The sequence below is a fragment of the Plecotus auritus genome (genome assembly GCF_963455305.1).
Source record: "Plecotus auritus genome assembly, chromosome: 9".
NCBI classification, from domain to species: Eukaryota; Metazoa; Chordata; class Mammalia; order Chiroptera; family Vespertilionidae; genus Plecotus; species Plecotus auritus.
Window position 1 is genome coordinate 24,249,939 of NC_137783.1, and position 27,801 is coordinate 24,277,739.

The window sequence follows — 27,801 nt, forward strand, 5'->3', positions numbered from 1 at the left end:
AATTGTCTTGTGGGACTGGAACATTAGCAACCTTATTGTACCATTCTACTTAGTGACAGTTTCAATCCAGTTTGTTTACAGAAAATGAAAGAATTGTAATACGTGAGTGGCCAAGAAATCCCTGGCTTGTTTCCAAAGATCTCTGGAATATTGGGATTTTAGGTGTGGGTAAATGAATGAAATAGGGAATGTTGGAAGAGGCACAAGTGAAAAAAAGTGGTTTGGAGTTTGGTTTTAAACATGATAAATTGAAGTTCTGTGGTTACCTGGTGGAAATGTCCAGGAGGCAGGTGGCTACAGGACGGAACTTTGAAGACTGAAGCTTGAGAAAGAGATATGAATTGGACAAAAGATTTGAGAATTTCTGCAATAGGTAGATGGACGAGATCATGCTGGGAGAGCAAGCAGAACAAGAAGAGAAGTAGCCAAGTGCGCCAAGAGTGGAACCTTGAGAGTCAACATTGAAGAGGTCAGAGAAAGAAGGAATGGAGGTAGGAGAACCTGGAGTAGAGACTGTTAGGTGAGTCAAGGCAGACAAAATTTCAATGTGAGATAGGAGAAATGGCACGGAGAGATCTTGTGAGATTAAAAAAGGAAGGAAGGAAGGAAGGAAGGAAGGAAGGAAGGAAGGAAGGAAGGAAGGAAGGTATTACGTGACTCCATGCACACATAAAAAAGAAAAAATTCACAACGTAGAGGCTCTTGGTGACCTTAATGAGAACAGTTTCAGTGGGATGTTATCAGTAGAGCCAGATGGTTAACAGACCTCTCGAAAGAAAGGGGCTCTCTGGAATCTCTGGGTACAATCCTTGTGAAGTTAGTTTGGGGTAACCCAGTGATCCCACTCAGCCCAAGTGTCCAGGAAAGCTCTGGAGGATCCAAGAGGATCTGTAGTCCAAACTTAGCTTAGCAATAGATTGAATGAATGGGAAACGAGACAAAGCTGAAAAAACGGTAAGAATAAGTTAGTAAACTTCCATTTTTTTTTATATATTTTATTAATTTTTTACAGAGAGGAAGAGAGAGGGATAGAGAGTTAGAAACATTGATGAGAGAGAGACATCGATCAGCTGCTTCCTGCACACCCCCTACTGGGGATGTGCTCGCAACCCAGGTACATGCCCTTGACTGGAATCGAACCTGGGACCCTTCAGTCCGCAGGCCAACACTCTATCCACTGAGCCAAACCGGTTAGGGCAGTAAACTTCCATTTTTAAGTTTGTGTTCAAATAATAGATTGCTCAAATTCAAGATGGGAGAGATTTAGCTTGGCAATAATTGCTTTAAAATGATCCAAAGATTTTAGTTGATGATATAAACTTAAAACAGGCCAAGAGTATGACTTAATTTCCCAAAAAGCTAGGACAGGCTTGGACTGTGATAATATGAAAGAGGAAGTGGAGACACCAGGAGAATATTAGTTTTTTGGAAGTAAGGACAAGATGAGAAGGAGGAAAATAAAACAATTTAAAGCAGATAGGGTTGCCGGGCAGTGTGCCTCAGTGGTTGAGCATCAACCTATGAACCAGGAGGTCACAGTTAGATTCCCAGTCAGGGCATATGACCCAGTTGCTGCTTGATCCCCAGAAGTGGGTGTGCAGGAGGCAGCCAATCAATGATTCTCTCATCATTGATGTTTTTATCTCTCTCCCTCTTCCTTCCTCTCTGAAACCCATCCATCCATCATTTATCTATCTATCTATCTATCTATCTATCTATCTATCTATCTATCTGCCTACCTACCTATCTATCTACCTATGGAGATAGGGACCTTAGGAAAAAAAAATTGAGGATGGAAGAGATTTGAATATCTTTATGGGCCAAGGGGAAGGGTCCATCAGGGAGGGAAAGAATATAGGAAAGAAGGGATAATTAGTGATAAAGGAGTCTGATAAAGCTGGTATTTGGTTTTGAACTGAAATGCCGGTGCCTGATGAGACTGCAGGGAAGGCCAAAAAATGATGGGAGTAACCATGGGTAAGTTGTTGTTTGGGAAAAAATTCAGACACTTGGGAAGACCACAGGCAAACGTTTTCGATTTGCTTGATGAAGTAATGCTCCATTGGGACAGGCTCTGCTGTTTCTGAGAATGTGTGTTAGGACAGAGAGCCATGGGGAAATTGGGGAGGTTGGAAGAAACGGAAAGAATTCCAGAGAGAATGGGATTCTTGCTTTTTGAGGTGAGATACAGAAATTGGGAGGGTTCTTCTCAGTCTCTCTAAGACCAACACCCACAGAAAGCTTGGAATCTTTTTGAGCCTCTGCTCTCTTTTCCCACTTGGCTCAGGACTGTCAGGCCAGACGCAGTGTCCACAATGTGCTCAAGAACCATAGACTTTTTTTGATCTTTTTTAATAACCCGAAGTGGAATTCTTAGATTTATTCATGAAGAAAGGTCTCTTAGAGTCAATCATTTTGAAAAACATGTTCTTCTTGCAGCGCATAAATCTACCTGTTAAAATGTTGGCGGAATTGCTAAGCAGGCAATACAATTTACACAAAGGTAATATAGTTGCAAAATATATTAGAAATGCACATAAATCTCACTGATGTAACCTGTCAGGCAATGGTTATTAAAGCAAAAGTGTTAAAAAAAAAAAATCAAGAGTCACAAACTTGTGAGCGGCAAAAGGTCCTGAGAAATTCGGCATTGCACAGACACGCCCGGAGAGCTGGTCGAGGGTCAGGAAAGCGCCGGCATTACACAAAAAGAGTAAGTTTTTCTCGGCCCTCAAGACTTAACGGGAGGAAACAGACTACCAAAAAACCCAGTCTAACACAACTATGAGGTACCTACGTGGGGAGAGGCACAAAATGCAGAGAGGTGATTGAAAACATCGAGTCCTTTCGTTCTCAGAGGAGGAGCCCAATTTCCACTTTTAAGGAAATCCGGAAAGAGTCAAAGATTCAGAGCCAGTAAATTATCCGCCCCGGGACACTTTGGCAACGCCTGCCCCGGACCGTGAGACTGTCCCCGCGAGAGGGCGTCCGCCCTAGCGGGTCCACGGAAGTCCCGCCCCCGCTTCCGGCGGAGAAGGGGGCGGGACCAGCAGCAGCTTCCGTTCTGCAGTGTCGCGGCTGCGGCACGTGGGTCTCCCCATCAGGATTTCTGGATCATCTCTACCCCTGGAGAGTTTGTCTCGCCGGAACGCCTTTCAGATTTAAGGATGAAGGCGGTAAGGGTCCTCAGAAGCCCGGTCCCCGCGATTTAGGGGTCCCTTTGGCTTAGAGTCGCTGCCTAGTGTAGCTTTCTGGCCGTTTTCATCCTTGTTTAGGGGGCGGTGGCCTAGATTTGGGGCTCCCTCTTGGTTCAATGCGTTGTCCGCATCCCGGCCCTTACACCTGCGTCTTCCTTCATTGCCCATTGTGATCACGCTCCGCTTCAATAGCCACGATGAGACGAGCACCGAGTCTTGCATCCCTAGGATGTCAGACATTGAAGGGTTCCTTCAAGACTGTGTTTCGAACCCCTTATTTTACAGATGAGAAGCAGAGTCCTGTTCTCAGTGAATTTATAGTGTGAGTCATAGGATTCGAAACGAGTCCTTACCCCCACAGGGTAAGAAGATAGGAAAACAAGTGCTTTGCTCCAGTTCTTGCAGAAAATTCGAGCTAGCCCTAGGATTTGGATTTCTGAGTAAGGGGTCACCATCAAGAGAGTTGGAATCCAAAGACCGGAATTCAGTATTGCCTTTGTTAGTATACGGGTCTTATAGCTTCAGCAGTAATGTCAGGATAATGGCAATCATTGCTTAACTAGGCTGTTGGAGGTAGTATGTTGGAGAACAGTGTAAACAGTAAAGTAATATATAAATGTCAGTTATTGTTAAAGACAGCCAGTATTTTGCTCTGAGTATGCTAAAGTAGTTAAGATAGCCTTGAATAACTATTTGCAATTAGATCGTGGAGGGGTCTTAGACCCTTTTGAGCAGCTGTGGATTCTGGTCACAATAAGACCCATGGTTGAATAATTGAGGCTCAAGTGCCATTCTGTAGTCTAAATGCCTTAGTTTGGTTTTAACTCTTCTATGCCAGATCTTGGCTGTGAGACATTAGAATTGTGGAATTGGTCTAATAAATTTATAATCAATTCTCTCTAATCTGATTTTAAAAATAATAATAAATTATTGGTTATGCAGCATTCCTCCTATTGTTTTCCAGAGAAGAAATAAAAAACAGGTCCCAAGCTTTAGGAAGTTGCTAAAAACTAGTAAAGTCAAACTTGAAAACAAGCTAAAGAATAAGCAATTTAAACAACAAAGCAATCTCAAGAAGTACCGAAAAGAACAGAGGAAACTAAGGCAAGCTGTAAAAGATGCTGTGTCTAAGAAACCCATTCCACTGGAGGACCCGAAGAAAAAACGACCAGGTAATTGTGAAAGCATTCATGTGCTCTAATTTCCCTTGAGTTGTTCTAAAGTGTTTTTCTAAAATGTTCCAATGATTGCATTCTATTAATCACTCGTGGTCACAAATCCTTCTTAAGAGTAGGTAAGGATAGTAGTCCTATATGCTTTCTAATTTTATAGTCAGTATAGGAAAACATTTCTATATAGTATTCATTGTGAGAAAGAGCTAGACTACTAGCCTCTGCTTTTAGTATGTCTAGAAAGGAGATCTGAAGATACAATACTTGGGATAACAAACTCAGAATGGCCCTGTAAATAAATAAATGCCAGGCAGCATGCCATGCCACTTTCCCATTCACTGGCAGTTAGCTAAGGTAAGAACATTGCTTTTCTCTGGTGCATTTTTCAGTGTTACCATAGTATTCTGAACGCCTGGCTTTCTTTTCATTCGGAAACTTGGAGTAAAATTGAGCTGTAAATGTTGGGGTTATTTTTGTAAAATTATCCAAGAACTCCAAGTACTCAAAACAGGTAGGGAATATGACCATTTTTAGTCAGACCAGTTCTTCTACAATGTTACTGATACTTTCAGGGTAGTTATATTTGACTGTATCTGAATATTCAGTTTTCCCATGTGCTTCTCATTCTCTTAATCCTGACCTATTTAGTTTGATCTTTTGGCAACATATTATTATGATATGTAAAAGGTCATGGGGATGGAAGCCAGGAAACTTGGGCTTTTTCTCTTGATTTTGTTACTTAAAGCAATGTGGCCTTAAATCAGCAAGGTATTTAATCTCCAGGTATTTAATCTGTAGAAACATGTGATGGTTGAGTTAGATACTTTTAAAGATCTCTTCCATCTAAATTTCTGTAGAATTTAAAAAGCATGATATGGGCCCGGCTGGCATGGCTCAATGATTGAGCATTGACCTGTGAACCAGGAGGTCATGGTTTGATTCCCAGTCAGGGCATATGCCCGGATTGCAGGCTCGATCTCCAGTGTGGGGTGTGCAGGAGGCAGCCGATCTATGATTCTCTCTCATCATTAATGTTTCTATATCTCCCTCTCCCTTCTCTGAAAAAAGAAAAAAAAAAAAAAATATATATATATATATAATTAAAAAATAAAAAGCCTGATGTGTTAATAATTGTATACTAAAAAGAAACAAAGTATTTCATTCTTACATGTTGAAGTCTATCAGGCAGTTGGATATAAGATTCAAAAATAATTTAAGAAACAGAATAGAAACAAGCATAGATACATAAAACAGACTGACAGCTGTGAGAGTGGAGGGGGTGGGGGGCTGGGTGTAAAATGGTGAAGAAATTAAGCAAAAAATGTATATATGTATGTAACACATAGACACAGACAACAGTATGGTGATAGCCAGAGGGAAAGGGGGGTTGGAGGAGGGCAAGGAGGGGGATAAGTGGGGATGGAAAGAGACTTTGTGCGATGGTGCACCATTCAATGTGCAGGTGATGTTTTGTTAAGTTGTACACATGAAACCTGTATGGTTTTGTTAACCAAAGTCATCCCAATACAGTCCTATCTAATAAAAGAGTAATATGCAAATTAACAATCACTCAGCTACACCAACAAGCCACGCCCACCAGCCAATCAGGAGCGAGTATGCAAATTAACCCAACCAAGATGGCTGCAGCCAGGGAGAGAGCAGGAGGGAGGCTTGGGTTTCCCCAGCGATGGAGGAAGCCAAGCTTTCCGCACACCCTGGCCGGCCCAGGCCTGCACTCCAGGCTACAAAGTTTCAATTATAGAAGATAAATAAATCCCAACGGAAATGGCTGCTGCCACGGAGTGAGCAGAAGGCTTGGCTCCGCTCCAGGCTACAAAGTTTCAATTATAGAAGATAAATAAATCCCAGATACCAGGGCCTCCACTTGGGTCGCCGGGGGGCGTGGCCAACCTGCAAACGGCCACAGGCCCCTCGCCCAGGCCGCCCCACTCCCCAAGGGAACCCCCACCCTGATTTGGGACACCATTCAGGGCAAACCAGCTGGCCCCCACCCATGCACCAGGCCTCTATCCTATCTAATAAAAGAGTAATATGCAGATTTACCATCACTCCAACACACAAGATGGCTGCCACCATGTGGATACAAGATGGCCACACAAGATGGCCAGCAGGGGAGGGCAGTTGGGAGGGACCAGTCATGCAAGGGAAGGCAGTTGTGGGCGATCAGGCCAGCAGGGGAGGGCAGTAGGGAGGGACCAGGCCTGGAAGGGAGGGCAGTTGGGGGCGATCAAGCCTGCAGGGGAGGGCAGTTAGGGCTGACCAGGCCGGCAGAGGAGGGAAGTTGGGGGTGACCGGGCCTGCAGGGAAGGGCAGTTGGGGGAGATCCAGGCCTGCAGGGGAGAGCAGTTGGGGGGACCAGGCCTGCAGGGGAGGGCAGTTAGGGGTGACCAGGCCTGCAGAGGAGGGCAGTTAGGGTCAAACAGGCTGGCAGGGGAGCAGTTAGGCATCAATCAGGCTGGCAGGGGAGTGGTTAGGGGGTGATCAGGCTGGCAGGCAGAAGCGGTTAGGGGCAATCAGGAAGGCAGGCAGGCGAGCAGATGGGAGCCAGCAGTCCTGGATTGTGAGAGGGATGTCCGACTGCCCGTTTAGGCCCGATCCCACCAGGATCGGGCCTAAACGGGCAGTCGGGCATTTCTCAAGGGGTCCCAGATTGGAGAGTGTGCAGGCTGGGCTGAGGGAAAGCCCCCCCCCCATGCACGAATTTCGTGCACCGGGCCTCTAGTAATAATAATAAAAAAAGTATAGGTTAAAAGTGAAAGACCTGGGTTAGAGAGAATAGCTTGGGGAATTAACAGTATATAGATGGTAGTTAAAGCCTTAGACTTAGGTAAAATCACCATGAAGACAGTGTAATATGAGAATAAGAGAACCTAGAACAGAATTTTAAGGATCCCCAGCATTTAAGAAATGGGAAGAAAAACCTATATAATGGAGTTTGAGGATGAGCCAGAGAATTAGGAAGACAACCAGAATTATATAGTGTTTTAGACATCAAAGAAGAGTGTTTCAAGAAAGAAGGAAACTCTTTATTCTAACATTAGTCTACAAAATAAATAGTTAATTTTAAAACACAAGGTGAAAAGTAGTGTGTATTGAAGCTTTTACCCACTTGAAATTATAGGCTGTCACTACATGTCTGATATGAAGATAGAACACATTGGTAGATAGAAAAAAGTAGAGTGGTCAAAGGATTGAAGGTCTATATCAAGCATGTCAAACTCAAAGGCTAACACAGGCCAAATAAACAAGGTTTAAGTTTATGTTGGCCGCAAAAAAACAAAAGCTTCAATTTTCATAGAAATGTAGGTTATATCAATAGAGATATGGTGAATACAAGGGGCTGAAATAAATGAGTAATCGTTAATGTAAAATAATAGAACATTTTAATAAAAATTAATATTTTTTTCTTGAACATTAACTTACCGGACACTGAATAACTGCACAAATTAATAAGCATAACGCAAATAAACCTATTTTTCTTGTTCTCTGAAAGTGAAATATTTCCTGTTGCGCACACCAAACAAGTCAGTCCAAGACTAATGACTTGGCAATCAGCTGCTAAAATATTCACTGCTAGTATTAGTGGAGAGAAATGGTGTGCCTACGTGTGAGGCGCGTAAGGGAAATGAATGCAACACGATTATAGTAATCAGTCATTAGTGAACGTTGTAGTTCGTTATTAATAACTAGAGGCCCGATGCATGATATTCGTGCAAGAGTAGGCCTTCCTTCCCCTGGCTGCCGGCACCAGCTTCCCTCTGGCTCCCGGGACCCGGGTTTCCCTCCGGTCACTGGCAGGCACCCAGGACCTGGGCTTCCCTTGCAGTCCTGGCTTTGTCCGGAAGGTCGTCTAGAAGGACATCTGGTCTAGTTAGCATATTACGCTTTTGTTATTATAGATTATGTATAACAGAATATTGTAAAAATTAAGTTATGAAATTTTTATTAAAATGTATCTTACATACCGTTACATTGGCTGGGCGCAAAAATATTCATTGTGGGCCGCATGCGGCGAGTTTGACTTGCTTGGTCTACATATTTGGCCAAAAGAGGTGCAGTGGAAGTAACTGAATGAGACTGGGAAAACAAAAGGCTGTGCTCAGAGATGGGGGTGAAGACTTGGGTTAGGGATGTGGCCTTCGGAGGGGGCAGCTGAAGTGGAATGGAAGTGAAAGTCACCGGCGATCAGATGAAGCTAAGGAACTAAGTCACTGGTTCTCAAATGCGCTGGAAGACATTGTAGAAAGTGTGGAGACATTTGTTTTTTTATTCTTAGAGTGACCTGGGGATGATCCTGGCATTTAGGTTTCAGGGGTCAGAGATGCTAGCATTTTGCTCAGCCCACGATACCCCTGTATAACAAACAATTGTCCTGCCCATCATGTGAGTAGTGCTCCCATTTAGAAATACTGGGCTAAGGTATTAGAAAAGTATACGTTTTTCCTGTTGTAGACACAAAAATGCAGAGTTCTACATCTCTAATTCATATTTCTGATTTTATGTGTGTGTGTGTATGTAACAGGTAAAAGGATTGAGAGGGAAGAGGAGGAAGAAGAGGAAGCCCTACCTTTAGATATGATGGATGAAGATGACTTACAGTTAATGAAGGATTTAGGACAAAGAGCATCTTTTCTAACGAGAGATCTTTCTTCTAGGTAATACTTCATTTAGATTATAATCATTCACATCCTTTCAGCATTAAAAACTTGGTTCTGAATTTTGCTTAGGTGGTTAGTGCAGAACTTCAGCTCTGAACACAATGTTTACAAAGAGTAAACCCTATTTATTATTCAGTTTATTTCCTAAATAAAGGACGTTCATGAATAAAACAAGCTGATTTTATTTAGTGTACATCTTTATTTCGTCTGAGTCTGAATAGTGAATGGGGAAGAATGCTCTTCTTTGTCTGAGGAATTGGCAGAACATTCCCCAGTTCTTTATGGCCGTTCTCTCAATCCTCCTTACTCTGTGAGGTAGGTATTATTCCCATTTACAGAGAGGAAACTGATGCTTCCCCACAACTAGTAGATCTGAAATTTAAACTTAGATCTTTTTAACTCCTAAGTCTATGCTATGCTCTGAAGGTTTTGGGGAACGCAGAATAGCATAATGTCCCTGTTGGCTCTGTGGCATATTCTTCAAAAAGAATCTGCTGTAACTTTCCTCTTAATTTTGCATCTAAAGGGAAAACTAGATATAGCCATAGTTTGAGTCTTTGTGATAGACTACAAAATTAGTTTATTCATTTACTATTTAAGTACCTGGTTTAAGTGCTAATATTTATATACCTAGTGAAGGTTTGGCTAGTGGTTAATTTTTCTGTGCTTTAAAAATGGTAGATCGTTAGGTTCCTTTTTAAAATATTAAAACTGAAAATTAAATTTTTTTCTACAGTGAACCTGTTCACGCCAAGAAACGAAAGCATGAGAACATTATAGATAAATATGAAAAAATGCCACGATCTCTGCAAACTGCACCAGAGAAGGAATTGATTCACTTGCTTCCTATCAAAGATAAAAGTGGTATAATCCCACAGACCAGGGAAAAGCCAGGTAAATCAGTTACAATTTTAGCTCCTTAAAAATATCACATTTCTTTTATTAAAAATTTAATTTAATTTTGATTTACCAATATCTACAAAGTAGAAGTAGCTACAGTTAGTCATATAGCAAGCTTATGATTTTGGCTAGAAATACAGTTGATTATCTTAGGTGTCTATTATACTATGAGTATAACTGAAGCTACGAGGTTAAGGTGATCTTAGAGTATTTTAACAAATTCTGTTGTTTCTAAAATTAGAGCATTTTAGTCCTCCTTTATTAGCCTTTTTTTTCTTATATGAATCTTTTTTCTTGTGAAATAAAACACACAGAAAAATCCAGAAATCAAAGATGTGAAGTTACGTGGGTTATCACAAAAAACACACCCATAAAGCTACCATCTGGGCAGAAACAAATACTGCCGGCACCCAGAAACTTCCCTTGTGCTCCCCTCAGTCACTAATTGCTCCCTCTTCACAAAAATAACTACTTTCCTGCGTTTTATTTTAATCACTTCCATGCTTTTCTTGATAGTTTCACCACTTAAGTATCTTATCACATTTTTAATATACATATTTTCCATAGTTCTTGACACTAACCAAGATGAAGAGGATCAAGAAGAGATGGAACTTGAGGAAGGTAATGGGATACATCTTTATAGTTGCTAAATTGTTAATTGAGAACTACATTTTTTGTATAATATGTGAGATAATTTTAGGTAAAATCTGGAATGTGCATTTTGGAGTACTGATTATTTCAAGGTCATTGCGAACATTTTTTCACATTTTGAAAGTTTTATCTGGTGGAATTTGATTGTTGCTTTTTATTATGCAAAAATTTGTGCAATTACTATTTGTAATGTGTAGGCATGCATGAAGAGTCTTGTTAACTGAACTGTTTTGAATTCTTTTTAATTGTAAGTGAAGGACCTGCCTACAAGTAACTATTAACTATTTAGCTTTAAATTACAAAAATGATTCTGTGGTATGAAATCCTTTTGGGTTGATTAAATGTGGGTTTCTAAAAGCTAGCATAGTTCTATCTAAAGTTAAATGGAAAGAACTTATTTTATTGTTTGAAACTATATTGCTTTGAAATTTGTGACAGAACAAGCTGGTTAAATTTTACTTCTGCTTCGCAAACCTCATTGATAGTGTAAATGACATTATAGGTCAACTATTTTATGGTTTTCAGTCATCCTTCATAGGCTTGTTGCCGATTATACTTGTGTGTTTATTAAATCTAGTTCCCTGTGAATTTCTTAATGTGAACAAATTTTGTGTAGTTCAGAGGACTGAATAGAGTTGAAAACAAAGAATATTCTGTACTTTTTAAAACAACTGAATCAGATTGTCCTTCCCCTTAATTAATATGAATTCTTGTGGGTTTATTAGCATGGTCATTAATAATATGAGCTCTAGAGTCAGACTGCCTGGATTGGAATCCCATTTCTGCTAGGTTTATGAGGATAGGCCAGTTACTTTTCTTTTGCCTCAGTTTCCTGATCTATAAAATGGGGCTATTGATAGTACCTGCCTTATGGTTGTTGAGAGGATGATGTGAAATAAGGTTCCTGGACACTTGTAAATAAAGGAATGTTTAAGAGGGAAAACCTGATCTGTTTCAGAGATAATTGAAGATCCTATTCGTGAGCTGACCATAGAAGAGCATTTAATTGAGAGAAAGAAGAAGCTACAGGAGAAGAAACTGCATATTGCAGCCTTGGCATCTGCCATTTTATCAGACCCAGAAAGTAATGTAAGCAGTTTTAATTTCTTTAGGTTCTTCACATTAGATATGGTCTAAATGTCTAATATCTTGAGATTCTCTTGTTACCTAAAGTACACACAAAAAGGAAAAGCATTAGCAAAACATAGTAACTGAGTTAGAATGAGAGAGCAGACAGAACCTTGCCTCAGCCTACATCTGAGCTTTATGTCTTCTGTAATCTTACTGAAGTTTCATAAATGCTCTGAGTCTCTAAATGAAGATAGTCGATTTAATGTTGTAACTCACAGTGGTTAAGTCTATAAAAATTAATTATGCTAGGGAGGAGGAACCTACTTGCAAATTTGCTTGACTGACTGTAGAGTTTTTAGTAAGAAACACACACAAAAAGACATAGTAGTTTAGGAATATTTATAAGTAGAAAATATTTAAGTGAAATGGATCAGAAAGTTATAATGAATTATCATTGGGCCATGAGTACAGTAGTGAAGGTGATGATAGTTATAACTTGTCAACTCAGGAAACCCAAGGTGTAGTCTTGGCTCTTCTAAGTACGGTGTGTTAGAATTTGGGTAAGTTTTCTGCCAAGATTCATTTTCTTCATCTCTAAAAGGAGGATGGGACCTATATTAAAACATTGTTGTGATGATTGAATGATATAATAGACATGAAGTTATATGAAGTGTTACTATTATTTTTGTTATATTGGTGTCCAGCATCCTCTTATGACAATACTTGTTTATTGGACGATAAAATAGATTATATTTATAGAAAAAAATTCCTGTGGGGATGCTTTGGAGTAGAAATTGTCCTTTTCTAACAAAGTCAGGAGAGCAGAACCAGGGAGGGGGATTTGGGATATTTCTGATCTGTACCATCTCATTTAATCATTGTCAAACCATAGAGACAAGAGCTATTGATCTCATCTTACAGCTGAAAAATAGAGCCTTTAAAAACTCAAGGGATTTCTTTCAGATTTTAACAGCCACTGGATTGGCACCCAGGTCTTCTAATTCTGGAGCCTCATGCTCTTTTCATAAAAGTTAGGGCCGGCAAATGGAGGTGACATACTTGTCCTGCTCCTGCTATGGCAAGCATTGTTAATCAGCCAGAGTGCTGCTTCTCAAGATATCACTCCAGCGGGCAATAGTATTTCATCAAAGCAATGCGCACATTAGTTGAAACCAATTTTTTACTTCTGCGTTGCATCAGACAAATATCGTACCATGAGTAACTCTGAAGCTTAAGTTACCTGTGAATGCATTGTACTAGTTCCTGATTAACTTGTACATGTGTGATTATACAACATTTGATTGGTGTATATATAACAATATTTCAAAAAGTATTTTTAGTGAAATAGGACACACCTGCATCAAGAAAATCCAATTGAAAAGATTTTCTTAAAACAGGTAAATTAACAAATTTAAACTATTTTTTAAGTCTATATTTTTTCTAACTATTTAACAAAAACATGGTTACTTTATAACTTCAGTGACTTACCTGTCCGTAGTGGGAGCAGCGTAGAGTTGTGTATGGCTTGCTTTTGCTCACAATTGTTCTGTCATTATTTCTCTAGCCTGATGAGTAATTTCTTTAACAGATTAAAAAACTGAAAGAATTACGTTCCATGCTGATGGAACAGGATCCTGATGTGGCTGTTACTGTTCGAAAGCTGGTGATCATTTCTCTAATGGAGTTATTTAAAGACATTACTCCTTCATATAAAATTCGGCCCCTAACAGAAGCAGAAAAATCTACCAAGGTATGCTAACTATAATTACTGTACTATAGAAAATAAGCTGAAAATTTTGGAGAGCTAGAGATGGGAGAAACAGGGTTGGTTTTTTTTTGTTTGTTGGTATTGTTTGATTGGTTTTACATGACCTAGTATACTAGGCACTCAACATTTTGTGCTAATTTTTGGATTTCAATATTTGGATGTTAAAAAGTGATCTTTCGGTGTTTTCAGATCCGCAAAGAAACACAAAAATTAAGAGAATTTGAAGAAGGGCTTGTTAGCCAATATAAATTTTATTTGGAAAATCTGGAGCAAATGGTTAAAGGTATAGTAAACATCTTGAAAGCATGTAACATACTTAGCTTTGATCAGGAAGGTGAATTCTCTATTTTGTGCTGTGTGTTGGCTGTCAGTATAGTGTATGGTCAGGAGCAGAGTCAGACTTTCTGGGTTCAAATCTTGGCTCATCACTTAACACCTATGTGATGTGCAAATCATTTAATCTCCTGTGCTTCAGTTTTTCTACCTATCAAGTGGGAATAATGCTAGTCCTTAACTCACAGGATTGTTGTGTAAAAGTAAATGAATTAATAGATACAAAATGCTTACAACTATGTCTAGCCTGTATTAAGGACTGTATTTTGTCAGTTATTAGTATTGTTGTTGCAGTCCTTTACCTAGTTAGTAATTGTACTAGTATGTGTCTTACTTCATAAATAGTTGGAATTTATTGTGTGTTTTTGTTGTTTTTAAATATGTTTTTATTGATTTTAGAGAGGAAGGGAGAGGGAGAGAAAGATGGAAACATCAATGATGAGAGAGAATCCTTGATCAGCTGTCTCCTGCACACTCCCTACTGGGGATCGAGCCCACAACCCTGGCCTGAGCCCTGACTGGATATTGAACTGTGACCTGGTTCATGGGTCGATACTCAGCCATTGAGCCACACCAGCCGGGCTGATACATGTATTTTTAAAAAACATGGAAAGCCAAGATTCTGGTAATTGTGATTAGAGTCAGAGGGTGGATGGTGTAGAAACATTTTGATGATGACCTTTGTCTTGTCTAAGGATAGATACAACTCATATTTAAGAATTTGCATGGTAGCTTGAGTTTTCATATTATCGTATATTACTGTAAAAGAAAGGTAATTAGCTGAAGTTTTGACCAATGAGTAAAGTAAGTAATTAGAGTTATCTTTTGATTAGACTGGAAGCAAAGGAAGCTGAAGAAAAGTAATGTAGTTTCCTTAAAGGCATACAAAGGACTGGCAGAAGTGGCTGTGAAGAGCCTGTGTGAGCTACTGGTGGCACTGCCTCATTTCAACTTTCACAACAACATCATCGTCTTGATTGTCCCTCTCATGAATGACCTGTCAAAATCGGTGGGCTGCTCTAAATGATTGCTGCTGTTGGGCTTAACAGAAAATTATAGACCATATGGCTTTTTTCTCTCAAAAAATATTTGGAGCTAAAATAGAATCACTTTACTAAACACTGTTTCTTTAAGAAAACTATTTGATCCCTATAAGTTTAGTGCAGTGGCTTTGAACAGGAGGCAGTTTTGCCCTCCAAGGGAGCATTGGGCTGTGCTGACAGCCAGTTTTGATTGTCCAGACTGTGGTGGTTGGGGGTGTAAACTGCCTTGTAGTGGATAAAGGCCAGGCATCTAAATATCCTACAATGCACAGGATAGCCCCCCACAATAAAGAACTCTCTGGCCCAAATGTCAGTAGTGCTGAGAAACACCAGTTTAGTGTAACATTTTGTTTTTCAGATATCTGAAATGTGCTGCGAGGCAGTTAAGAAACTTTTTAAGCAAGATAAATTAGGCCAAGCTTCCCTTGGAGTAATCAAAGTGATTTCTGGATTTGTGAAGGGCAGAAATTATGACGTTAGGCCGGAGGTAAGTTTTTCGCATTTTACTTTACACGGTTTTTGTTTTTATTTTTTTTATTTTTATTTTTTAAATATATTTTATTGATTTTTTACAGAGAGGAAGGGAGAGGGATAGAGAGTTAGAAACATCAATGAGAGAGAAACATCGATCAGCTGCCTCCTGCACACCTCCTACTGGGGATGTGCCCGCAACCAAGGTACATGCCCTTGACCGGAATCGAACCCGGGACCCTTGAGTCTACAGGCCGACGCTCTATCCACTGAGCCAAACCGGTTAGGGCTACACTGTTTTTGTTTTTAAATTACAAAGTTAATTTTCAGTTGCCATGAGGTATTTATGTTTCTAAATTACAAAAGTTGCTATGAGGTATTTATTCTTTATAGAAGTGTGTAAAGTAGAAAGGGAAAATACTCAATTCCCCAAATGTAACCTAGTCATATAGTTTTGATTGCTCAGCTCACAATTTCTACTGTTTCAGTTCCTAATTTCAGTCTTGCTTTGCCATCAGATTCCTTTCATTAAAGCTGATAATTTTAGTTGAACTGCGAAAATTATAAATATTGTACTTAAGTAGAGAAAATATTTGGTGTCTTTATTGAGAATTGTAGCGTGATCAGATAATAAGGTTTGAACATGAAACTTGGTCACAGGGAAACACTTTCATTTTAGTGATGTTAGAATTATAAACTGCATTTTTTAATTTGTTGGGCTTTTAAAGTGTACAATGTGATGATTTAATATATGTATACATTGTGAAATGATTACCACAATCAAAGTAATTAAGACATTCATCACCTCTCATGGTTACCTTTTTTTCCTGTGTGGTGAAAATACTGAAGATCTACTCCCTTAGCAAATTTCAAGTATATGATACAGTATTATTAACTACTAGAGGCTTGATGCACGAAATTCGTGCACTCAGGAGGGTGCCCTCTCACAGTCCGGGAGCCCTCGGGGGATGCCTGACTAATGGCTTAGGCCCGCTCCCCGAGGGAGTCGGATATAAGCTGGCAGTCAGATATCCTTAAGGCTGCTGCGGAGGTGGGAGAGGCTCTTGCCACTGCCGCTGCGCTTGCCAGCTGTGAGCCTGGCTTCTGGCTGAGCGGCGCTCCCCCTATGGGAGCACACTGACCACCGAGGGCAGCTCCTATGTTGAGTGTCTGCCCCCTGGTGGTCAGTGCGCATCATAGCGGTCGTTTCGCTGTTTGGTTGATTTGCATATTAGCCTTTTATTATATAAGATAGTCACCATGTTATACTTTATTTATTTATTTATTTATTTATTTATTTATTTATTTTTATTTTTTTTAAATATATTTTATTGATATTTCACAGAGAGGAAGGGAGAGAGATAGAGAGCTAGAAACATCGATGAGAGAGAAACATCGATCAGCTGCCTCCTGCACACCTCCCACTGGGGATGTGCCCGCAACCAAGGTACATGCCCTTGACCGGAATCGAACCCAGGACCTTTCAGTCCGCAGGCTGACGCTCTATCCACTGAGCCAAACCGGTTTCGGCAATACTTTAGATCTCCAGAACTTACATACTTATAACTAAAAGTTTGTATCATATGATCAACATTTTTCCATTTGGTAAATGGGAAATTAAAGCGGGTTTAGAAATACCTAATTTATGCCCTAGCCAGTTTGGCTCAGGTCAGCCTGTGGACTAAAGGGTCGCAGGTTCGATTCCGATCAAGGGCACATGCTCAGATTGTGGGCTCGTTCCCCAGTAGGGGGCGGGCAAGAGGCAGCCAATCAATGATTCTCTCTCATCATTGATGTTTCTATCTCTCTCTCCCTTCTTCTCTGAAATCAATAAAAAATATACATATTTCAAAAAAGAAAAAAAAGTAATACCTAATTTATATCCCCTCCTCCAATATTGGTTCAAACCTTTTTCTGGCCTGTCTGCTTTTTGTGATCCTGTCTGCCAGTGCCAAAGAATGTGCTCTCTCTTTATTATTGTCATCAAACTGCAGAATAATATTACTTGTATTTAGCCAAATAGTAGTTGTGCTTTCATAGACACAAGTTACCAAATATGTTTAGCAAAAATATAACAGATCTTTATGTTAAATGTGATAAAAGATAGTTCAAAGGTGTTTTTTTCTTTTTCTTTTTTTGCACGAAGGGAGGAAATAACATTGTCAAGTGCATATTTTTCTGTATAAAGTTTTTGAGGGCAATATAAACTTAATACTTACATTTGTGTCTTCTTCAATATTAGATGCTAAAAACATTCTTGTGCCTAAGAATCAAGGAAGTAGAAGTGAAAAAAGACACAGAGGACATTAATAAACCAAAAAAATTCATGACTTTCAAGGAAAAGAGAAAAAATCTATCAAGAATGCAGAGAAAGGTTTGATTTATTTCCTTTTTTTAAATTTTAGATTAAAATTATGTATAAGAACAGGTAAAATCATTGTTAAATCATGATTGTAACTAAGAGTTTAATTTTCCCAGTTATTACAAAGAAATACTTAATTAAATCAATTTAAACTGAAAATTTACTGGAAGGAGAGCAACAGAGAAAAAGATTTTCTTGCCATGCTGGCGTTTACCTTCATCTTAGATTCCTTGTGACACACCAGTTCTTTCCTTAACAGAAAGGGTGTCTTCTTGTGAAGTTAGCAACAAAGTGGGTTTTTGTTCATTGAATCATGTTCCTTTATTGTATCTGAAACATTTGTTTATTTACTATTAGACCCTGGACACATTTTTTGTTTTGTTTTTAATGTTGAGAAATGGAGCTAATTAAAAGTTCCTATCTTGCCGAGTCTTTGTACAGTTTCAGTAAGATAATGTATGTAAAGCACCAGGCAGCGTGCATAGCCCGGCATGCTTTATAAACGTTAGCTACCACTACCACTATTTGTTGTTATCATTTCTCAAACATTTCTAAACAGTTTATTAGGGTTATCAAATTGCTTATGAAAATAAAATAAAAAATAATGTCCAGGATATCCATTTTTGCATGTGTCTAAAAATTTTGAAAACATGACAGAATTATCAAATTAGACTTCATTACTAAACAAATGAAGGTAAATGTTTTCATTATTTATACCATACTATCCTAACGGAAGTTGGATACATAACTGTGGTGGGGAAACAAAGGCCCAGCTCTTTATCAGCCGCACTGAGGAAGGAAACTTTCTCAGGCCGTCCCCTATGGCTCAGGCAGCTTAGCAACCATTGTTCGCTGCTCTTAGAGCGGAAGGAAATGGAAACAAATAGATATTTTGTTGAACTTCTATATAGTATCTGGCTTTATGCATTGTATATAAATGAATTTGGGAAGTTTTGGTGATGACTTGCTTCTGTATTGTAGATGATTTAACAATAAGAATAATTTCTGGGCTCAGCATATTCTTCCTTTTTTGAAAAAAAATTAAATTATGGAAAACTACAGAGAATAATATAGCACATCCCATGTGTCCCCCTTTCTGAATGAGCAAATATGAAGACTTCAGTTTTTTTCTTGAAAAGAAGCCATTGTGTTAGAGTTAGAATCCCCTGTGGTCTCCTTATTTCTTTCTAGTGCCTTCCTCCCAGGAGGCCACCACTGTCCTAAGTTTGGTTTGTGTGTGCTTCTTATCCACGCTTTTCTGCTTTGCTTCTATTTGCATTCATAGGGAATCTGTGGTATTATGTATGTTTCACAGTATTTACGTATTTTATCTCTGAAGGTTGCTGTTTTCACTCAATGGTATAATATATACTCTTCATTTTTCAATCTATTTTCAGTGGAAAAAAGCAGAAGAGAAACTAGAGCGAGAGCTTCGGGAGGCGGAAGCTTCCGAGAGTACTGAGAAAAAACTGAAACTGGTAGGCAGTTCCCCTATACCAGCGACTTTCAACTGGTGTGCTGCAAGAAATTTTAAACATGCAGTACCTGACTATTTAGTCAGGGGCACTGAGCTGTTTTCCCTTAGACTGTCAAAAAAAAAAAAAAAAAAAAAAGAGCCAACATAACAATACCCATCCGGTGTGAATGAATCAAAATTGTAAGTTTTTTTTTTTTTTTTTGTCAGATTGGCAAAAGATGTATTTTTTTTGGTGTACTGCAGAATTCTAGTAATCAGTTTATATGTGCCATGAGATGAAAAAAAGTTGAAAATCGCTGTCCAATGCTTTTTAAAATGTTTTGTTAAACTATTTTAGGGATTTATTGTTTCAACTTATGGTTATATAATTTTGGTTTATTTCATGAGGCTTAGATATGAGACGTACAAGAAATTATGTGATCAGTGCTGGTTTTATGAAATCACAGGTTGTGTACCTTCATTCTGTTAAAGCTTCACTTTGTGAAAGCTCCTAAGATTGCATTGTTGGGAGGGAGGGGAAGGGTAGAAAGGTTGAGCTTTGATGATAGTTACAGTATTTCAGGAGAAAGTGTACTGCGTTGTACTGACGTCATGCTGTCTGTTTCTTTGGCCAGCACACGGAGACATTGAATATAGTGTTTGTAACTTACTTCAGAATATTGAAGAAGGCCCAGAGGTCCCCTCTCCTGCCAGCAGTTCTAGAAGGTCTTGCCAAGTAAGGGCTGTGTAGGTTGAAACCTTTTAGATTCTTTCTAAGTAAATAAGAACGAAGTAACCATGAGTTTTGGACAGGGTTTACTAATGATGACTCAGTGTCCTTCTCAGTTCTCTTTATTTTTGGTCACCAGCCTTTCCTTGCTTTATTTTTATTTGGCTGCTTTGGAAGTATTTCGTGTACTTGGGTTTATATCATTAAGCCAAAGGGTATGTTCATTTTAAATTTTGATAAATATTGCCAAACTGCTTCCCAAAAAGATTGTACCAATAGACAGGGAATATGTGACTTCTAAGTCCTTTCCTGTTCTAAGATTTACATGGTGTCAGAGGCTCTTGCATTAATACTGAAGAGACATCCTATAACTAGTTCAGGGCCTAATCTTTTATAGTGTGTAGAGTACTTGGACGTTTAGTAGCTCCCATGATTCTTTCTCTTTAACTCTAGTGGGTGATCTCAGTTATTTCTAGAAATAGAGGCCCAGGCTAGTCCAGTGACTTAACCTGGGATCATAAAGGTAATTCATTGCAGAGCCTGAACTAGACACCAGCTCCACCTTCTTTTCCCGTAAAGCTTTTATGGGGTCCATATTCTTATAAAGAGCAGAATCTTCCCTCCTTCCTTCTTCCCACCACCTGTGATCCTGATGCTGCTTGCGCTCTTAGGGCTTAGAACAGTGCTGGATGCCCGGTAAACTTTCTTCGGGGAAGTTGTTTGCTCTTAGCAACTTCTTTCCCAGGGCAGAAGTATTTTTGAAATACTGTATTAGTTTGTTTAGTGCCTCATATGTTCCTGCTGACTATAGTGTCCCACTATGGATTGTCAAAAGGTCAGTCTGAATGAATGAGAAGTAACAATAGTCTTCTCCATCATCTCTATCATAGCTAACATTTGGAATAAGGAATATTAAAATTATAAATTTAAAGTCAAGTTGAATTTGTGGCTTCTTTATTTCTGTTTTTAGGTTTTCTTTTAACTATATTTTTGATTTTTAGGTTCGCTCACCTTATAAATGTGGAGTTTTTTGATGATTTATTAGTAGTTCTACATAGTCTCATTGAGTCTGGTGTAAGTATCTCTATTAATTAATTACTTTTTAAGATATAAATGGTATTATTATTCTTAGTATCTTTTTTTTTTTTTTTAAGGACCTAAGCTATCAAGAAAGTCTTCATTGTGTCCAGACCGCTTTTCATATTCTTTCTGGGCAAGGTCAGATATCTTCATAATCAAGTTTTGTTTGCTTTAGCTTTGGAGGCTATAACATTTCTAATTGGTGTTTGTTGTCATTTCAAAAGGTGATGTTCTGAATATTGATCCAATGAAGTTCTATACACATCTCTACAAAACACTGTTCAGGTTACATGCAGGTACGTATGTTTAGATAATGTGTCTTTCATAAATAGTTCCTTTAAGAATATGTTGTGGCCCTGACCGGTGTGGCTCAGTGGATGGAGCATCGGCCTGCAGACTGAAGGGTCCCAGGTTCGATTCCGGTCAAGGGCATGTACCTTGGTTGCGGGCACATCCCCAGTGGGGGGCGTGCAGGAGGCAGCTCATCTATGTTTCTCTCTCATCGATGTTTCTGACTCTTTATCCCTCTCCCTTCCTCTCTGTAAAAAATCAATAAAAAAAAAAAAAAAAAAAAAAAAGAATGTGTTGTGACCAGAACGATAGCCAATGAACAATGAGAAATAGGAACTGGTGTATGAAGTGCTGGCCTTCCAGTGCCACATGTGTATGTAGCTTCATGTTAGACGGGGAGAGTGAGAACCGGGGAGAATTGACTGGAGATGCCGTACAGCCCTATGTCTTGGGCTGGGGCCTGATGTCGGACCTGTGACAGTTGAGCTTGGGTTTCTGGGGTAAGTGAACTTGGATCATGGAGAAGTAATGAGGGGTCTGTCTGCTGTTTCAGGTGCGACCAATGAAGGGGTTGAGATTGTGCTCCAGTGCCTCGATGTCATGCTCACCAAGCGTAGGAAGCAGGTTTCTCAGCAGCGAGCCCTGGCCTTCATCAAGCGCCTCTGCACTCTTGCTCTTCACGTCCTTCCCAACTCAAGCATTGGCATTTTAGCAACTAACAGGATATTAATGCATGTGAGTGGTGATACACTGAAGAGAGCTAAATTCTGGCAGTGCCATGATGGTGTTTCGTTTGGTGTGTGTGTGTGTCCATCCATTCCACTCCCCCGTTACATTATTATTTAATTAGAAGTAATTACACCTGCCCGGCCACTGTGGCTCAGTGGTTGAGTGTTGACCCATGCACCAGGAGGTCACCAGCTCAATTCTGAGGCTTGATCCTCAGCAGGTGCCATACAGGAGGCAGCTGATCGATGTTTGTTTCTCTCTCATTGATATTTCTGTCTGTCTGTCTCTCTCTTTCTTCTCTCTCTAAAATCAATAAAAACATTTTAAAAAAGTAATTCACACCTGTAACAAAATCATATGATAAAGGAAGTCTGTTAAGTTACAAAAGAAAAGCATTCAGCCCCTCTTGACACTCTCCAGAGGTTACAAGTTTTACCATTTGGTGGGTATCCCAGCTGACTTTTTTTTTTATTCATATATAAACACACCAAACGCACACAAACAACATAGCTTTTTTTTTTTTTTTTTTTTTTTTTTAATAGAAAGGGGGTTGTGGGGATTGTGATGTACATATTGTTCTACAATATTTTTCTAACACTTAATGGTGGTGAACACATTTTTGTGTCAGTACAAAAATGAGTAAATGAGGTTGTTTGTTTAACACCTATAGTTCTTACTATGTGACTGCCACTATGAAAATGTGTTACAAAACTTAACTTGCTTAATTTTCATGACAGCTTTGTGAAATAGCTACTATTATTGTTGCCCTTTTATAGATGGGAAAGTGAGGTCCAGAGGAGGAGGGACTTGCCTAAAGTGGTGCTGCTACTAACAAGTGGCAGGGGTGGGATTCAAATTTAGGCAGTCTGGCTTTCGTATTTTGTATGTTTCTTTTCATGGGCATACAGGTTGTTTTTGCTATTAACAAATAATGGTATAGTGAATAGCTTTATGTGTATCTAATGTGATTACTTCTTTAGGAAAGGTTCCTAAAAGTGGGATTGCTGGGTGAAAAGAATATTCTGTTTTCTCTTGCAAGATAAAATAAGTTCTTTTCAGAGCAAGCCAAGAAAATAATCTTTGGCAATTTTTGTTCTCTTATGGTATAAGCTTAAATTTACAAAATTAAAACTGAGCTTATAAAACTGAGCTTATAGCTCTTATATAGCCATAAAACCAAATGAAATTTAAGTATAAATAAACATGCAGAACCCAGTAACTGTCTTTAAATGAATAATATTAATTTAATTAATCCTTCTTAATGTGACATTTTTGCAGACTTTCCCCAAAACAGACCTATTGCTTGACAATGAGTCTCAGGGAAGCGGGGTTTTCCTTCCTGAGCTGGACGAGCCCGAGTACTGCAATGCCCAGAACACCGCGCTGTGGGAGCTGCACGCTCTGCGGGTAAGCGTGCCCCCCCTCACTGTGCCAGCAGTTGTGTTCAGCTTTGCCCAGTAGTTATTGTTGCCAGAGTACTGAGTGTATTTTGTTCTGGGTCCGCCTTTCCTAGAATTTGTGTTTTAATAGCCTGCATTTCACTTTGCTCTTCCTACTCTAAGATGTTGAAATACATTTTTTAAGGAAGCTGAAAACGACAGTTTTGTGGGGTAGAATTTGTTGGAATGTTTCCCGTCCCAGGCACATTTGTGTTGGCTCCCATCCAAGGAGACGTCACAGGCCCACCTGCCAGTGTGGAGAGGGAGTTGTGGTCCTACGTTGTGGTCCTACGTTGTGGCCGGCGTTAGAGTGAGACTCAGAAAATATGAACGAACTTTTTCCCTGTGAAAGAGAAGTAGCTTTTTGATTTTTCTTTTCCTACTGTAAAAGCGAGACTGTGCTACGTCACTGGTGACTTGCTCATCAGATTTGTGTTGTAATCCTCTGAACAAAGGTAGTGTTTTTCCTGTAGTTATGTGGTTCTTATGAATTACATATACATCTATAGTTTTTTTTAAATTAGTGCTTATTCAATAAAATCTTCACTGTAGCTAGTGTTTTATAAAACACTGGCCTGTACAAATGTTGTCCTGTTTCCCCTTCAGCGACATTTCCATCCCATCGTGCGGAGATTGGCAGCTCACCTGATGGCGGGAGCCCCTCTGGAAGGCTCTGAAGCACTCAAACCAGAGTTGAGCCGAAGGTAGTAGCTAGCATCGCCTTATTTTAAAACCATACATTTCAGCTGTTAGCTCTGTCCTGGGAGAAGTCTATTTTATAATGTAATCGAGTTAACATGTAAAGTGCTAGCTGGTTATCTGGATTAGGTCTCACTTATATTCCTGAATTGTTCTAGAGAGAAAACATGCTGACTCTGATTTTATTTGTTTCAGGTAATCACAACATTTTTTTTTTTTTTACACATACAGATAAGTAGAAAGAATAGTGAATCCCCGTATTCCCATGACTTCAGTTCAACAATTAATGAGACAGGGCCGTATTCGCTTATGCGAAGATCCATCAGTCCAATACAATGAGATTCCTTCTTTTTTTTCTTTAAATGGTCCTGCGAGGGCCAGGGAGGGAGAAACGAGGAGAGGAAGTGCTTTGGAAACACTGCGTCCCGGAGGCAGCAGTTTCTCTCCTTGGCCTCCTGACCTGCAAGAAGCTTGGATCACTGCCTCCGGCTTTCACCTCACACCCTGGGAGGTTTGGCCAAAGGGGGCTATGTTTTTTCACATGGCAGTAATTAGCTGCTTACCCCTCTAAAGGAGGCATAAACTCTGCAGTTTTCCATAAATCCTTTTACTTCTGGGTAGGATAGAGATAACTTTTGGCCATAAAATTTAAAAAATGGCCATTTACTTTCTTTCTTCCTTCATTCTTTCTGACTTCCAGCCTTGTTTTCAAAAGGGGAAAAAAGGGAGAAAACAGTTCTTTATTACCTTTTTTCCCCCATGGCAAGTTTTGGTCAGAGCTCTTGAACATTTGCCTCATTTATGCCAGGGGTTCCTTTTCTGGAGGAAGATGAGCAACTGGTTTATCCCAAAGGCTTGAGAAAGGAGACTCCTGCTATTTTTCCCCCAGAGAGTGGAGCTTGGGGTGTGACCCTAATCACCTCACCGTGTGAACCAACCCCAAATCATTAAGGACTCATCTACATGCCATGGTTATAGACATTTATTCTCTCTGGAGAATGGTTCTCCTGGCTTTTAATCCAGGCCGACAACTGAAGGGTTGAGCTGTTTGGAGTCCCTGGAGGATGACTCCATGCTTCGCTCCTCTGGTTCCTGTGAGGAAGTTAAACTCGTTGCATATTGTTTATATAACTGTGGTTGAGCTGGGATTTGGTCACAGTGAGTTTGAGCTCTTCTCTTCAGCCTTTTCTGTTCAGGCCCATGTTTCTAAATGTATACCAGACCTCTGGGAGGTGGAGTTCGTTGGATAATGTTGTCAACACCTGGGAATTTAGGATTTATTTTGTGTGTGTTGATTTGTTGGTTTCAAAGCAGGATCATGTTGTTACCATAATGTATGGATTTAGAATACTGAGTCATTCTCTGGGTACGATCCACTGTTTTCAAGGAACGCAGTGTGGTGGTGTCTTTGTGACGGTGGGTTTCTGTTTGTGACTGTAGATCTGCTGTGGAACTCTTTGAGGCTTACAGCATGGCAGCAATGACATTCAATCCTCCTGTGGAAACTTCAAGCTCCAAAAGGAAGGTACGTGATACTTTTCATTATTTTTTTAGAAGATGAAATCAAAACTAAACTAATATCTCTCTTAATAACTGTTTCCAATTTGCCTAAGTGTTTATAGGTAGATTTTTTGTTTGTTTTCATGTTTAGTCGGTGATGGTAGGATGATCTCTGGGGATGGAATTCTATAGGGACAGTCATGGATTGTCTCATTCAGTGTAGGGTATGTCCACGACTGGACCTAGCCCTGTCATTATTACAGCTCACATGTGGTTGGTTTGGTGTTAGCTGTTGCCATTTTTAGCTCTGCTCACAGCTTGGCTTTTGTTGTTGGCATAAGAACTTTTAACTCATACTTTTATTATTTCTTCAGGATAAAGTTTTACAAGGAGATTCATTTTTGAATGAAGATTTAAATCAGCTAACCAAAAGACTTTGCAATGAAGTCACTACTCAGTTGCCTCTGGATTTCACCAAATATTTGAAGACATCTCTACGGTAGCAGAAGGATGAAGAGCCAGTGGACGTTCTGTGCACTTGTGTATTTGTGCAGATGCACATTAAGACAGTGGTTCTCTTTTTGTACAGGGAAACTTCCTAAGGAAATTCCCCAAGGAGGAAGAGTTACCCTTTGCGTGGTGCCCTAACTCTGAAACGTCTTTTCATTGAGAAAGGAGAAACCAAAGCCTTTTCCTCCCCTAATGTTTGGAAACTTCTTTCTTAATGATGTTGCCTTTTTGAAATTTAATATACATATTAAGTTAGTTTTTAAAAAAATCTTTGGACTGAATTTATTGGGATGCAATTGCTAGATTAAAATGAGGGCAGAGAGCACAGAATAAACAAGACGGTGAGATTGTTTTTTCCAGTTCAGCTAGCTACTATTTATAACTAAATAAATCTATTTCTATTACACCACCATAGTAGGGAGTGAGAAAAAAATTCTAAATTTGAGTGAGTATGTTTTTATGAAAATTTTTGAGAAAAGAAAAAATAGCTTGAAATTGGACACCAAGTTCATTGGCTCTTCCTGGATGGTAGGTACACTTCAAGAAGGAACCTCATTTGACCTTTGAAAAAAGGACGAGTGCTCATTCTGGCTACTTTCAAAGAAAGTTTGAATGTGATTCTGGTCTTCAGAGTTCATTTTTTGGCATGCTCTGGAGCAGGGGTCCTCAAACTTTTTAAACAGGGGGCCAGTTCACTGTCCCTCAGACCGTTGGAGGGCAGGACTATAGTTAAAAAAAAAACTATGAACAAATTCCTATGTGCACTGCGGGCCTGGGACGAGTCAGCTGTTAAGCAGGACAGGCAGCGGCACACAGCGGGCCGGATAAATGTCCTCAGCGGGCCGCATGTGGCCCGTGGGCCGTAGTTTGAGGACCCCTGCTCTGGAGGGTGGTGGGGGAAGAAGTGCCCCACATCTTTTATTTTTAATTTTATTATTGTTTAAATAAATCTTTATTGTTCAGATTATTACAGTTGTTCCTCTTTTTTCCCCCCATAGCTCCCCTCCACCCGGTTCCCACCCCACCCTCTGCCCTTACCCCGCACCCCCCACTGTCCTCATCCATAGGTGTACGATTTTTGACCAGTCTCTTCCTGCACCCCCCACACCCCATTGCCCCCTAGAATTGTCAGTCCACTCCCTTTCTATGCCCCTGATTCTATTATATTCACCAGTTTATTCTGTTCATCAGATTTTTTATTCACTTGATTTTTAGATTCACTTGTTGCTAGACATGTATTTGTTGTTCATAATTTTTATCTTTACCTTTTTCTTCTTCTTCCTCATCTTAAAGAATACCTTTCAGCTTTTCATATAATACTGGTTTGGTAGTGATGAACTCCTTTAGCTTTTTCTTATCTGTGAAGCTCTTTATCTGACCTTCAATTCTGAATGATAGCTTTGCTGGGTAGAGTAATCTTGGGTGTAGGTTCTTGCTATTCATCACTTTGAATATTTCTTGCCACTCCCGTCTGGCCTGCATAGTTTCTGTTGAGAAATCAGCTGACAGTCGTATGGTTGCTCCCTTGTAGGTAATTAACTGTTTTTCTCTTGCTGCTTTTAATATTCTCCCTTTGTCTTTTGCTCTTGGCATTTTAATTATGATGTGTCTTGGTGTGGTCCTCTTTGGATTCCTTTTGTTTGGGGTTCTCTGTGCTTCCTTGACTTGTAAGTCTATTTCTTTCACCAGGTGGGGGAAGTTTTCTGTCATTATTTCTTCA

At 39.6% G+C, this 27,801-nt stretch overlaps 1 protein-coding gene across 2 annotated transcripts; it reads left to right on the forward strand.

Annotated features, from left to right (window-relative positions):
- The first annotated feature begins 3,036 nt into the window (after positions 1–3,036).
- Positions 3,037–27,048, forward strand: NOC3L (NOC3 like DNA replication regulator). Of its 2 annotated transcripts, XR_013961652.1 has the most exons (22): positions 3,040–3,176; positions 4,162–4,369; positions 8,913–9,045; positions 9,785–9,942; positions 10,516–10,569; positions 11,558–11,688; positions 13,259–13,420; positions 13,628–13,721; positions 14,605–14,780; positions 15,173–15,301; positions 17,528–17,659; positions 19,045–19,125; positions 19,739–19,839; positions 20,835–20,907; positions 20,988–21,051; positions 21,138–21,209; positions 21,758–21,939; positions 23,212–23,340; positions 23,979–24,076; positions 25,512–25,596; positions 25,946–26,725; positions 26,954–27,048. XR_013961652.1 is itself a non-coding variant. In XM_080688197.1 (21 exons), the coding sequence occupies exons 1-21, from the start codon at positions 3,168–3,170 to the stop codon at positions 26,072–26,074; spliced, it is 2,400 nt and encodes a 799-aa protein (XP_080544323.1). In that variant the 5' UTR covers positions 3,037–3,167; the 3' UTR covers positions 26,075–27,048. The 2 variants fall into 2 exon arrangements, 1 of the variants encoding a protein (XP_080544323.1); XM_080688197.1 differs by having other exon boundaries at positions 3,037–3,176; positions 25,946–27,048.
- Positions 27,049–27,801: the final 753 nt, after the last annotated feature.

Bases quoted from the DNA above. Each gene is read 5' to 3' on its own strand.
- NOC3L (XM_080688197.1), top strand. The intron at 9,943-10,515 runs GTAAATCAGTTA...TATTTTCCATAG, and splicing joins ACAGACCAGGGAAAAGCCAG to TTCTTGACACTAACCAAGAT. The intron at 21,052-21,137 runs GTCAGATATCTT...TCATTTCAAAAG, and splicing joins TCATATTCTTTCTGGGCAAG to GTGATGTTCTGAATATTGAT.